Source organism: Ipomoea triloba, chromosome 6 (assembly GCF_003576645.1).
Source record: "Ipomoea triloba cultivar NCNSP0323 chromosome 6, ASM357664v1".
In the NCBI taxonomy this organism is placed as follows: domain Eukaryota; kingdom Viridiplantae; phylum Streptophyta; class Magnoliopsida; order Solanales; family Convolvulaceae; genus Ipomoea; species Ipomoea triloba.
The window spans coordinates 5,264,675-5,278,126 of NC_044921.1; the positions used below are offsets into that span (position 1 = coordinate 5,264,675).

General features: G+C 42.1%; 1 protein-coding gene across 1 annotated transcript; it reads right to left on the reverse strand.

The window, feature by feature from the left end:
- Window positions 1–3,641: 3,641 nt before the first annotated feature.
- Window positions 3,642–5,171, reverse strand: LOC116023396. The gene is made up of 2 exons (XM_031264394.1): window positions 4,722–5,171; window positions 3,642–3,848 (listed from the first exon to the last, which is right to left on the reverse strand). The coding sequence occupies exons 1-2, from the start codon at window positions 5,169–5,171 to the stop codon at window positions 3,642–3,644; spliced, it is 657 nt and encodes a 218-aa protein (XP_031120254.1).
- Window positions 5,172–13,452: the final 8,281 nt, after the last annotated feature.

Here is a 13,452-nt window from a genome sequence, read left to right on the forward strand (position 1 = left end):
CATGCAAGGAGGCCAACTAGAAGATGATTCACGTGACATCAAGATTATAGGGGGAAGGAACACATTTATTTTTGAGGCTAAGTATGACGTGATCTCCAAAGGAGTCCAACACTGCCTACAACACTTCTAAAAAGGGAAAATATTATTTTCCTAAATATGGCATGAGGATGACTCTTAAAAGGTGAATTCAAATATTCTTGCTACATGGAGCTAAAGATCATTTTTGATAAAAGTCATTGTACTTTTCAGTGGCATTAATTATGCTCAAGCAAGAGCCACCAAACAGATATATTTCAGAGCAACCTGACTTATGGATTATGAACAAAGTCAAGTGTTCACATTACCAAAGTCAAGGAAAGATGGTTACAAGTTACCAGGAAAATTATGCCAGTGATTGAAGAAGAACGTTGGAGGATTATCAGAAGCAAAGCAAATATTCAAATTCATCTGACAGAGCCATCAAGGTTGACAAAGACCATTTGAAAGTATTTAATGCTCTGAATATTCATAATGGACAAATAGCTAATTTAGCTATATAAACCCAAGAAGACTTGAAGACAAGCACGGGGAACTACAAGGGATAAGGAGAAAAATATTAGCACTACACAACAAGTGATATCAGATTAAGCAAGTGCTAAGTATTGAGCTAAACACGAGAGAAATCAATTCTTGAGAAGAAATACTTTTATTTCTTGAAAGAAACTGTAGGAGTGTAGCTTTGTGCAAAACACTCGGGGAAACTAAATATAGCTGGGTGCAAAACACTTGGTTGAGGAGCATAGCTGGGAACAAGACGCTCGTGAATGTAGCTGGGTGCAAGACGTTCGTGTTTGAGTGTAGCTGTGTGCAAAGGCATTCGGAGTAGCAGAAGTGCTAGAAGGGCACTGATTCACTGTTGTATCTGGGCGATTGAAGATAGTGGAATCTCTCCTTGGAGGAAGGAGAAAGTGGAGTAGGAGGATTACATCACCTCCGAACCACTATAAATCCCTGTGTCCATTTACTTTATCTCTTACATATCTGCATGCATATTTATCTATCTGATCATCACATGCATTATATTTTGTCACATTAATTATTATTGCACATTGGTTCACGTGACACATCACTTTTGCATGCAAAGATTTATTTTCCTACTCAACCTCATCTTGATCAAGCTTATTAGTTGTTATGCTACGAACCCAACTATTCACTGCTTAGACTATTTCATTTGGGTTTGATAGTTCCCATGTCCGCATGCGAGCCAAACTTTATATACTTGTTATTTGAGCTATTCCTAACGTTTCTAACGTATTGCATGTCGTGAAACTCTTCATTTTTACGTAACTTTGTTTATAGCACTTTACCGTATTATTATTTCCGCTGTGCAATTCAAGTTGAATTTATTTACTTGAATTCTCTTTTGATAAAGTGTTATAATATTTTTTGAATTGTTAGAAAAGTCTATTCACCCCTCCCCCCCCCACCCCTAGACTTTTCCCACCCTATCGGGACCAACAGGCTCTTTCAAGTAAATTCCAACAAAATCTAGGGTGTGTTTGGTAACCCGTAAAATGACTTCCGGAAAATGTTTTCCGAGTTTTATGTGTTTGGCAACGTTCAGAAAATGTGGTCAACGGAAAATGTTTTCCGTTGACCAAGGAAAAGCAGTTCATTTTTCCGGAAAATGACTTACGGAATTTTTTTCCGTAAGTTATTTTACGGAATCGCCAAAATAGCTGTTTCGCATGTTTTCGACCAAAACCAAGACATATCACCCATGACCATGGACCAAGGAGGTGGGGAAATCGTTGAAAACCTTTGCTACATTTTTTTAAAAATTTTTAAAATTTTTATTTTTTTTATAAATTCTATTTTTTATTATATTAAATACCATTATCTTAATAACTATTATAATTTTTATATTTTAAATAAAACAATTACAATGTTTAATTATACAATTCTATCCATTTTCTAGAAAATGAACCAAACACACAATGACATTTTTCCATAATACATCCAAACACTGGAAATGGAACTATTTTCCGAAAAATGACTCATTTTCCAGAAAACATTTACAGAAGTCATTTTCCTGCTTTCCAAACTGACCCCTAGTGTTTGTCCTTGAGCTTTGTTAATGGTAATGGAAAAACAAATTTTAATAAGAAATTGTGTCATTTTAAAGGGTATTGGACAATTTTCATCCTTTGATGGCTCAAGAGGAATTCTTGGAATGAAGACATGTTTTCTTTTATATTCACCAACTGCAATCAGACAACTTATGAGATGATCTTCAAATGAATCACAAACCAATCTTGTCCCATTACACAATCCTTCATATGGGTTCAAATTTCTCAATAAAATTATAGGAAAATTTTCTTCAAAATTAACTTGTGAGGAGGCAGGCCAGTTGGGGATAAAGTGTGTAAATAATCTTTACAATGCATTTGCTTCGAATCAAGTGGTTCGTCAAAACTAACATAGCACTTACTTTCTCCCGAGAATCTATCTATTAAGATAGAATTAATTTCATCCGCAATCTCATTTTTAGGTGTTAAGATGGCTCTGCTCATTAATAAATAAGGATTAGTCCCGAAACACGTTAAGTTAGGATATACGGATTGAAATAAAGCATCAAGAGAGCTATCCTCATCCGTACATGGAATAATGAATGAAGATGGAATCTTAATCTTGGCTCAACCAACTAATTGTTCAATTCCATCGCCAATCTTCATCAAGTACTCACAAAAAGCTGGATCCTCATTTGCACGTATATTTTGGACCAATTTTATCGTTGGATGGTTGGCCAGATTAAGGGTGATTTAACCAAACTCCCTTCAATGAAATCTTCTTTCTTCCCATATCTAATAACCGGCAATGTTTTTCAAAAATCACCTCTAAAAATAACTACTTTTCCTCCAAAACTTTGATCAGTGTCCATAATATCTCTAAGCGTTGTATCAACGCTTTCAATAGCTCTACGGTTAGCCATAGAAGCTTCATCCCAAAGAATTAGTCTACATTTTTTTAATAAGGTAGCTTCTGCAGTTCATTTTCCAATATTGCAAACATACTTATCATCTCCATCAATTGGTATTTCGAATGTGAAATGAGCTGTATGACCACCTGGTAGAATAGATGCTGCAATTCTTGAACTTGCAGTTGCAAGTGTTATCCATTTTCTAGACCTAACAGTAGCTAATAAACATTTATATAGGAATGTCTTACCAGTACCACCTAGACCATCTCTAAAATAAACTCCACCGGAGTTCGAAATGATACTTGCCATAATTGTATCAAATGCTTTCCGTTGCTCAACATTTATTGTTTCCATACAAAGCAAGTCATATTCATTTACTTGTATGTTATATTCAGTTGTAATTTCTCTATCCTCCTTTTCTTGGGTTGACATAGATAACATGATATCAACCAAGTTAAAGTCATCAATTTTCTTCCCAATTTTTTCCACTGCATTTGCAATTAATTGAAGCACCATTAGTTGGACTTCATCATCAGTGTGTAGTCTTGTCCTGAGTAGATCTTCACACATGTATGACTTAAATTTATTCCACAAGTTGCGAGGATTTGAGATATCACCAAAAATTAGAAGAGTTGCAAATAATCTCCTAAAACTTGATGGCATCTAGTATAATACTGCTTCATCACTTCTCAACAATATGATCCCCATATAAGAAACCCAAATTTTCAGCTACCTCACGAAATGTCACTGCTTGATTGCCATTGACAGTTTTTATGTTGTCAAATTGTTTGGGTGTCCTAACATTCATCAGTAATAAGCGTAAATAGTAACGCTCTCCTTTAGTTGGATTGACTGTCACAAGTCTGCCTATGACTTCTTTCTTCTTTCTCTATGTCCACAATTTTTTTTTATTGTTCCAAACAAAATATACAGGGAATTGAATATAAAGCAAGTTTAGTTTTTTCTTTTTGCAACTTCATCAACACGATTCATGTATAAAAATTGTGTTAACATTGTGCGAGAAGCGAAGTCACCTTCAACAATATTAACCGACCTGTCATTACCGTGGAAATTAAGGTACTAATAGTTTTGTAGATGAACTTGTAAGTGCACAACTGCAGGCTTTATTTCGGCAATTGGGAAGGCATAAATTCTCCAAGCCACTTCAGGTGGTGAAACCCATCTTGCACTTTGGTATTCTTTAATCTCATCAAACTCATGAACATTAGCACCAGTGTATAAACTTAGGCTGATTATGTCGTGTCCCTTGTATATATATTTATATATGGCAAAAACTTGTGTGAGACCGTCTCACGGGTCTCATTATGTGAGGCGGGTCGAATCTTTGATTAATGATGTCAAAGATTCAACCCATTAATCAAAGATCCGACTCGTCTCACGGATTGAGACCTGTGAGACGGTCTCACACAAGTGTTACCCTTTATATATATACTTCACACATCTAATCCCGACACATACTTAACATTTATATGACAATCAAATTTCGCCAACAAATATGGATTAAAAGGGACAACCCACCTATTATTAAGCTGATGACCTCTGACTAAAACGTATGCTAAAGTGTCCCTCCTACGATATATAGGGTAGGAGTTTTCGTCAAATGTAGTTTCATCATTAAAGGATTGAGGATACTTATTTTTGCAAGATGGAGCAACTTGTTATTGGTGGTGAAGCATATAAGCACACAAGCACAATTAGGATTTAGAGAACCACACGGACGATGAATCATATGCTTCTTAACCAGATTGTACAAGTGGGCTTCAGTTTCTTTATTAGGAAACTCATCAGATATAAATCCATCACAATGAGCAGGAGTTGTAATTTTGAATTTGCTCTTCAAAGTGATTAGAAAGTCAGCATGTGGAAGTCCCCTTTTTTGAAACTCAAACACATATGCATATGCTATGACTTCTCCAAAAATGTGTCTCTTAAAGATGTCATTTTTTAGCTCTTCAAGTCTAGCATAGAAAACACGAGCTAGAAGATCTGGCCTATTTTGTGGTTTATCGACATATTTGAGAAGTTCTTTAATCTCAGGCCAATTAGGATTACATGTGACTATTATAAACAAATCAGGCTTGCCAAATCGTTGCACAAGTGACATGGCATCCATGTACCTTCTTCGCATATCACGCGATCCTCCTATAAATGAAACAGGTAAATTAACCCTGCGGCCTACATCAACACCCATAGTGGCGCTTGTTTCTACGCTGTCCACAAGTCCTTGATAAGTTTCAGAACGACTTTGATGTTGTTTTTTTTCTGAAATAGTCAAGTCTTTGAGTTTCAATCTTGATATATGTATCAACAATAAATTATTGCTATAGCCTCCTAGTGTGTAACAACATTGATTTGTCCCCCAATCGAACTTGAAATTTATATGCATAATATTCTCTACATGACACGGATGTTAAACACACATTCTTCAGCTTGAAGCAACTCATCCATAGAATTAATATTATTTGGATTAATGTTCACTGACTGTCTTGATCCTGTAGTACCAACATGTTCCCGTGATGAAACCCTTTGAATACTTTCATGCCAACCAATATCACCATGTGGAAACATAAGTGGATATTGCAATAGGTCATAACAACCATAGTAGTATTGAATATATTGTGACATTCCACTATGTGCATATACCCTAATGTTTCTATTTCCATCAAGTCCATCTCCATTATCTCTAATCCATATTACAGCTACTTGAGAAGCAGATGACATGTTGTAAGTTCTTTGATCCATTGAAATATCTGAACGCAATAGTATGATGAACTCGTCAATCTGAGCAATATCTTTAAGACTTCTGAAAAATTGACCGTATGGATTTCCTGACATAAGTTGAATAAGTGCACTAAAAATATCTCTGTCCATCCTATCAGCACCTTGAAGTCTGTTCTCAAGTTCATGTTCAGTGTCAAAGAAATAGAGTTACAAATTACGAGGATGACAACCATTAGGTAACAAATCATTCACAAAGTGATACATTTGACCTTGAATTTTAAATGTGTAGATTCCTTTATTTCTTCTACACATGTCTTTATCATAAATTTGTATTCCCAATGCAAATGTATTGTTATAGATTCTGACAGATGCTTGAAAATGCTTTGTAGCAGAGTGTTGAATAACAAATAAATTTCTTAAAATTGTAGGCATTTCATTTAAGATGAGCTTAATTTGCCCATGTGAACATCAGAAGCTCGGTGGTTCGTATTGAAAGCGTTTCGCCCCACAATAAGTACAATCATTCATTGGAGTCAATGTAAATGGATTATGTTATGAGCTATTTGAATTTCTCACTAAGCACGTAAAAAATTGGAATAAAAATTTTATTTTGATTTTGATTTTTAGCATGGAGGTATATGTATGTATTTGTATACATAGTAGTATAATTTTAGTTTTAATATATTTTGGTAAAAATATGTGAAGCAATTTGGCAAAGCAGGTGTAAAGTAATTAGTTTACTATACGATGAAAAGTATAAAATATATAAAAGAAATGTGGGTAATGTAAGTGTGAAACTTTAATATATTGTAAATAATAGAAATTTCATTGCTATGATTTGCTCCATGAGCATCTGACAACCTTTTTTCTTTTTCTTTAGTAGAGACATCAAGTGCAAGTCTACGCCTGAGATTTCTACTCTCATGTTGAGCAACATTTCGAGCATACCTTTCTCTGTTTTTTACATTTCGCTCAACTTGATCAATAGTAGGTTGAGAAGGGCCACAATTATTCTTTACTAAAGGAGATGAAAGAAATTACATAATTAGAAATTATTGATAATTTTTAATCTATGTATGATAGTTAATATTGGTATTCACATTCATTACATTCAAACTAATTGTTAGACTGCATATGTTTAACCATAAACAAAGACGGCAAATGCTTTTTAAGATTCTCTTGTAAGTTAATGTAATCTATTATGGGGTATAATATATCCTTACACCTGTATGATTTTTTAAAGTATTTAATCATTTACTAGTATTGCTATATTAGTGTATTTTGTATTAAGAAAATCATATAAGAGCATTCCAAATCAATGACAAAGAAATACTCTTATATTAGGGAATAAATACAATAAATAAGGAATTCAAGAACTAATAAATAAATAATAAGGAATACACAACTATGCAAGAGGAAGGAAGGCATGACCACTGAGTAATGGAGTGGGCCGTGATATGAGGGATGTGGACCAGACCCCCTTTTATACTGTTGATGGGTCGATAGGAACCCTCCACGTGTACGACATCAAGATGGCGCCAACTCCCCACCAGACATGCGTCCCACGGCTTCTCGCCACGACAGCCCCCGCCATCTACGTACCCAGGGTCTTCGGTCGAACCCCCGAAGAATAGGGCATGAAAGACACGACCTGCGCTGTGCCCGAGGGGCATAGCGCGGCACATCCAAGTGCCCAGGCCGGTGGCACACCTCGCCGTCACTTGGGCGCCAGCACACGACCGCGAGGCGTGGTCGTCGCGCCTGACGGCGCAACCAGTTGCCACCAGGCGCGACTAGGGAGCTGACTGGCCGCCGTGGGGCGTGACCGGCCCACTAGGGGCGATGCAGCCCCAGGCGGCGATCGCGCCCCCTCCAGGGCGGTGATGGCGAGCAGCGCCCCCCATTCCCTCGCGGTATCTTGCGTGCACTGGTCAGCCTCTTGGCATGCACCATTTCTCCTATCACTTCCCCTACCCACTCCATAACCGTCATGTCACTCCCCCTACCCACTCCATAACCGTCATGTCACTCCTCCTACCCACTCCATAACTGTCATGTCACTCTCCCTACCCACTCCATTATCGTCATGTCACTCCCCCTACCCATTCCATAAACGTCATGTCACTCCCCATACCCACTCCATAACAATCATATCACTCCTCCTACCCACTCCATAGCTGTCATGTCACTCCCCTTACCTACTCCATAATCGTCATGTCACTCCCCCTACCCACTCCATAACCGTCATGTCACTCCCCCTACCCACTCCATAACTATCATGTCACTCCCCTTACCCACTCCATAACCGTCAAGTCACTCCCCCTACCGACTCCATAACCGTCATGTCACTCCCCCTACCCACTCCATAACCGTCATGTCACTCCCCCTACCCACTCCATAACCGTCATGTCACTCCCCCTACCCACTCCATAACCGTCATGTCACTCCCCCTACCCACTCCATAACCGTCATGTCACTCCTCCTACCCACTCCATAACTGTCATGTCACTCTCCCTACCCACTCCATTATCGTCATGTCACTCCCCCTACCCATTCCATAAACGTCATGTCACTCCCCATACCCACTCCATAACAATCATATCACTCCTCCTACCCACTCCATAGCTGTCATGTCACTCCCCTTACCTACTCCATAACCGTCATGTCACTCCCCCTACCCACTCCATAACCGTCATGTCACTCCCCCTACCCACTCCATAACCGTCATGTCACTCCTCCTACCCACTCCATAACTGTCATGTCACTCTCCCTACCCACTCCATTATCGTCATGTCACTCCCCCTACCCATTCCATAAACGTCATGTCACTCCCCATACCCACTCCATAACAATCATATCACTCCTCCTACCCACTCCATAGCTGTCATGTCACTCCCCTTACCTACTCCATAACCGTCATGTCACTCCCCCTACCCACTCCATAACCGTCATGTCACTCCCCCTACCCACTCCATAACTATCATGTCACTCCCCTTACCCACTCCATAACCGTCAAGTCACTCCCCCTACCGACTCCATAACCGTCATGTCACTCCCCCTACCCACTCCATAACCGTCATGTCACTCCCCCTACCCACTCACTCCATTGGGCTAGTCATGCGCTACCCTGACTCTTGTCTCACACCCCTCATTCTTTGGGCTTGGCCCTAACTAAAAAAATTGGGCCCATTTCCCATAACCCCATCATAAGTCCCCCACTTCTTGTAGTTATTGGATAATGACTACGAGAAGTATTAATCGGTCCTGCCAGACTCCTCATACTCTCACACCCATCAGGAACCTCGTCCTTCACTACGCCCCCACACATTCCATTTACCCCCAACCAATTGACTTTTCCCATTCCCAATCAATCAACACACACTCTTGTGTCGCCTGCCAATACCACAACTACCCCCAAACCTCCACTGTTATGCCATCACCATCCACTTTGTTTCTTCTAGATTGCTCTATGGTCTCCCGCATATGATGTCCATTAGGATGATTCAGTTTTCTTACAAACCCTATAAGAGAAGGACATAGATACTCGTCTCCTTCTCTTGCGCGAGCTTATTGAAAAGCCATGTTGCAAGGGGTAACTTAGTTGCCTACCAAGATACAGGATCTAGCAACCGCTGAGCCGTTGAATTTAAATTCATCGATTATCGCAAAGCGGGATAAATAATAAGTTGACCGTTGAGAGGCGAGATAGATGATATATAAGTCGACCGCTGAGAGGTAGGATAGATGATAAGTCGACCGCTAAGAAGTGGGATAGATGTTAAGGTTGTGGGCTGCCTGTTACCTCATGCTAGCACCGCATACCTTCTTTTTTTTTTTTAGCGCACGCCGGGTTGCGTATCTTTCCCGACATGCCAGGTGCGTTGGGGTATTCGCCAAGTTCTTAGGGATACCATCCCATTGACTTAGAAACACCGCCTTTTAAGGGTTGTGGGCTGCCTGTTGCTTCATGCTAGCACCACACACCTTTTTCTTTTCTTTTTCTTTTTTCTTTTTTTTTTTAGTGCACGCTGGGTTGTGTACCTTTCCCGGCATGCCCAGATGTGTTGGGGTATTCGCCAAGTTCTTAGGGATACCATCCCATTAACTTGGGAACACGGCTTTTTAAGGGTTGTGGGCTACCTGCTGCCTCATGCTAGTACCACACACATTTTAATTTTTAATTTTTTTAGTGCACGTTGGGTTGCGTACCTTTCCTAGCATCCCAGATGCGCTGGGGTATTCGCCAAATTCTTAGGGATACCATCCCATTGACTTGGGAACACCGTCTTTTAAGGGTTGTGGGCTGCCTACTGCCTCATGCTAGCACCACACGCCTTTTTCCTTTTTTTTTTTTTTGAGGTTCTAGACTAATTCCTAGTTAGTAGTAAGAAAACTATAGCTGTGAAAGCACATATGAACATATATACAGGTCATATATAAATACCTCGAAGGCTTATTTTTGAGGTTCTAAACTAATTCCAGGTTAGTAGTAAGCCCTTATGCCGAGTTCGTCCGGTTTCAGGTCGTTCCTTATTTGTTGCTTACCTTTAGTTGTTCTTCCCCTATTCTTTGACAGGACTTTCAATAGCATTCACGAGCTATCCGTTGGTCCCCTCGCACCACTCCGATCCCTTTGGGAGTGTGGAACTTTAGACATAGGTGTTTCATCGAAATGATTTTCTTTACATCCGCCAACCTTGGCCTTACCAAGATGATATTATGGGTGTAGGTTATCCGGACGACCACAAAATCCATCTCTACTTCCTGTACGTTTGGGGGGACTCCTAACTCCACAAGCAACCGTATGGATCCCTAGTTTTAATAGTATCCCCTATAAACCCAGCGAGTGGAGTTTTGACTAGTCAGAGTTGATCATGGGCGAACCCTAGCTTCACGAAGACATCATAATACGTCACATTTACACTACTCCCTGTGGTCACTACGACCCATCTCACCTCGGTTCCGTTTATTCCCATCGAGATAACCAAGGCGTCGCGGGACGGGATTCTCTTACTCGAGAGGTCGCCATCCAAGAAGGTAATACTATCTTGTCATTGCTTCCTAGGGACATGAGGTTCATCCACCGACTCTAAATATTCTTCTTTGGGTCCCGCGGGAGACTGTCCCCCGAATATCACATTTATGACTAGGTGTTTGCCCTTATTTTTGGACTACTTGGTAAATTTATCTTCGGGCGAAATAGGGTAGCGAGGGCGCTCAACCGGCCCCCTCCTCCATAGTTCTGGTGGTGCATCCTATTCCAATTAATGTAGTTTCCTAGCTGGCCTGATTGAACGAGTGTTTCTATCTCTTTTCTCCAAGCTTGACATTCATCTGTACTATGCCCATATCAGCGATGAAAGCGGCAATACTTTCCCTGGTCGGGACTGTTACGTAACCTTGATTAGTAGGTTTCACCAGTTGGCACTCTTCAGCGTATTCTAGTATCTCTCTAGGCCGGGCCCTGAGGGGATGAGAAAGGCCGCACAGGTGGTTTCCGCGGGAAGACGGGGGCGGCACCCTTTGGACTCCTACAAGATTATGAGGTTCGCTGCTAGACACACCCTTCTCTTTATTCAAGGGGTACTTTTCTATCGGCGGGCTTGTCCCTTTCTTCTTGACGGGTTCCTCCGCCTGGGGTTTATTCGCGAAGTTTGCTTCCTTGCCTTCGTTGAGTTGGTTTGCCTCCTTAGCCTTTGCATATCTATCTGCCTTTTCCATGAGGGCGACATATGTACACGGGGTCTAACACCTCAAACTTTTATAGAGCTCTCTTGCCTTTAGAGCATCTATAAACATCACAACAGCGAATTTATCGTCTAGGTTTTCTACGTCTGCCTCCTCCGTTTGCCAGCGGACCAGGAATTCTGTTAGAGATTCTTCGGCCCCTTACTTAACGATAGTGAGGTGCGTAAAATTCTTTTGGCCCTTCTTTCCTCTCATGAAATGGGTAATAAATTTCATTGCTAGGTCGTGAAAGGAATCAATAGAGTTACCCTTCAGATTGGTGAACTACCGTTGAGCCTGCCCCGCCAGGGTAGAGAAAAATGCCCTACACATTGTTGCTTCGGAAGATCCTACTAGCATCATAGTGGCTTGATAAGCCATGACATGCTCTTGAGGGTCCTCTGAACCGTCGAAATGTTTGACGCTCGGGAGCTTGACGCTAGGAGGGAGGGGCTCCCTCAATATCCTCTGGGTGAACGACGGGGTTACCGTGATCTTAGGTACCTCCGGGAGGTCACCATGTTCCTTCCAATAGAGTAATTCAGCAATCTTGGGGTCTACCTTCTTTACCCAGCCCTCGGGTGGGGTAATTTTCGGTTGGGAGTTCATTCCGCCATCAGGTCCAAAACGTACTTTCACCTTCTTACTCCTCGGCGGGTTGGAGAATCTTCCCAGGAATCTCATTTCTGTGCTCAGATTCTAGGTCAAAGGAAGCTCATAGGATTCTCCCTGCGCTACGCTCAGCCTAGGGTAGCGATCTGCCTCGAGGTTATTAGGGCGTAGGGCTACGGGGATCTGCCTCGGATGCCCGTTCACGGTGTTAGCAGTCTCGCAGCGTACGATGGCAGCCTCAACCTCTGGCGGGGTAGAGTAGGCTGTTTTAGATCCTCTTCTAGCTTCTGCCATTCTAACGGGGGCGTCTCCGCTTCTGAAGGGAGGCGGAGCTTGTTTGGCAGCATCTCGCATTTCTGCAATAACCCCATGGGGTAAATTAACGCTTTGCAACTCGGCCATTTTGGCGTACTTGGGTTTGTACAAGGACTGATAGAGATTAGGAACATGCGCCTTTTGCAGCGATTTCCATGGACAATGCCAATGATGGTTTTATCGGGACCGTGTCCACCATAAACCGGGTATAATGATAAAGATCGGAACAAGAAATAATAATATTATTGATTGGGGCATGAAGACCAGCAAAATATGTACACAGCCCTAAGGTACCGGCCCAAAAACTAATAAATAAATAATAAGGAATACCCAACTATGCTGCCATTGAAGCTTTAACCCAGGCACACCAGCAAGAGGAAAGAAAACCTGACGACTAAGCTATGCAGTGGGTCGTGATATGAGGGATGTCTTGTATGGACCAGAACCTCCCCTTTTATACTGTTGATGAGCGCCAAACACCCTCCATGTGTACGGCATCAAGATGGCGCCAACTCCCCACCAGACATGTGTCCCACGCCTTCTTGCCATGACAGCCCCTGCCATCCACATACCCAGGGCCTCCGGTCAAACCCCCAAGGAATAGGGCATGAAAGACACAACATGCGCCATGCCTGAGGGGCATGGCATGGACACATCCGGGCGCCCTGGGCAGTGGCGCACCTCGCCATCACCCGGGCGCCCACCCATGATCGCGAGGCGTGCCTGTTGTGCCTGACAGCGCAACCAGCCGCCACTAGGCACGACTAGGGCGTTGACCGAGTGTCGTGGGGCGCGATCGGCCCACCAGGGGCGCTGTGGCCCTGGGCGGCGATCGCTCCCTTCGGCATCCCCTCTAGGGCAATGATGGCGGGTGGCGCCCCCCGTTCCTTCGTAGTATCTTGCACGCACTGGTCAGCTTCTTGCCATGCACCATTCCTCTGTAGCCTCTCGCGCGCACTGGTCAACTTCCTAACATGCACCATTCCTCTTGTCACTCCCCCTACCTACTCCATAACCGTCATGTCACTCCCCCTACCCACTCCATAACCGTCATTTCACTCCCCATACCCACTACATAATCGTCATGTCATTCCCCC

Coding starts and splice junctions, on each gene's coding strand:
- LOC116023396 (XM_031264394.1), bottom strand. CDS start 5,171: ATGGGTGTTGATGTAGGCCGCAGGGTTAATTTACCTGTTTCATTTATA. Junction 3,849..4,721: donor AAGCCCACTTGTACAATCTG/GTTAAGAAGCAT, acceptor TTGTGGACATAG/AGAAAGAAGAAAGAAGTCAT.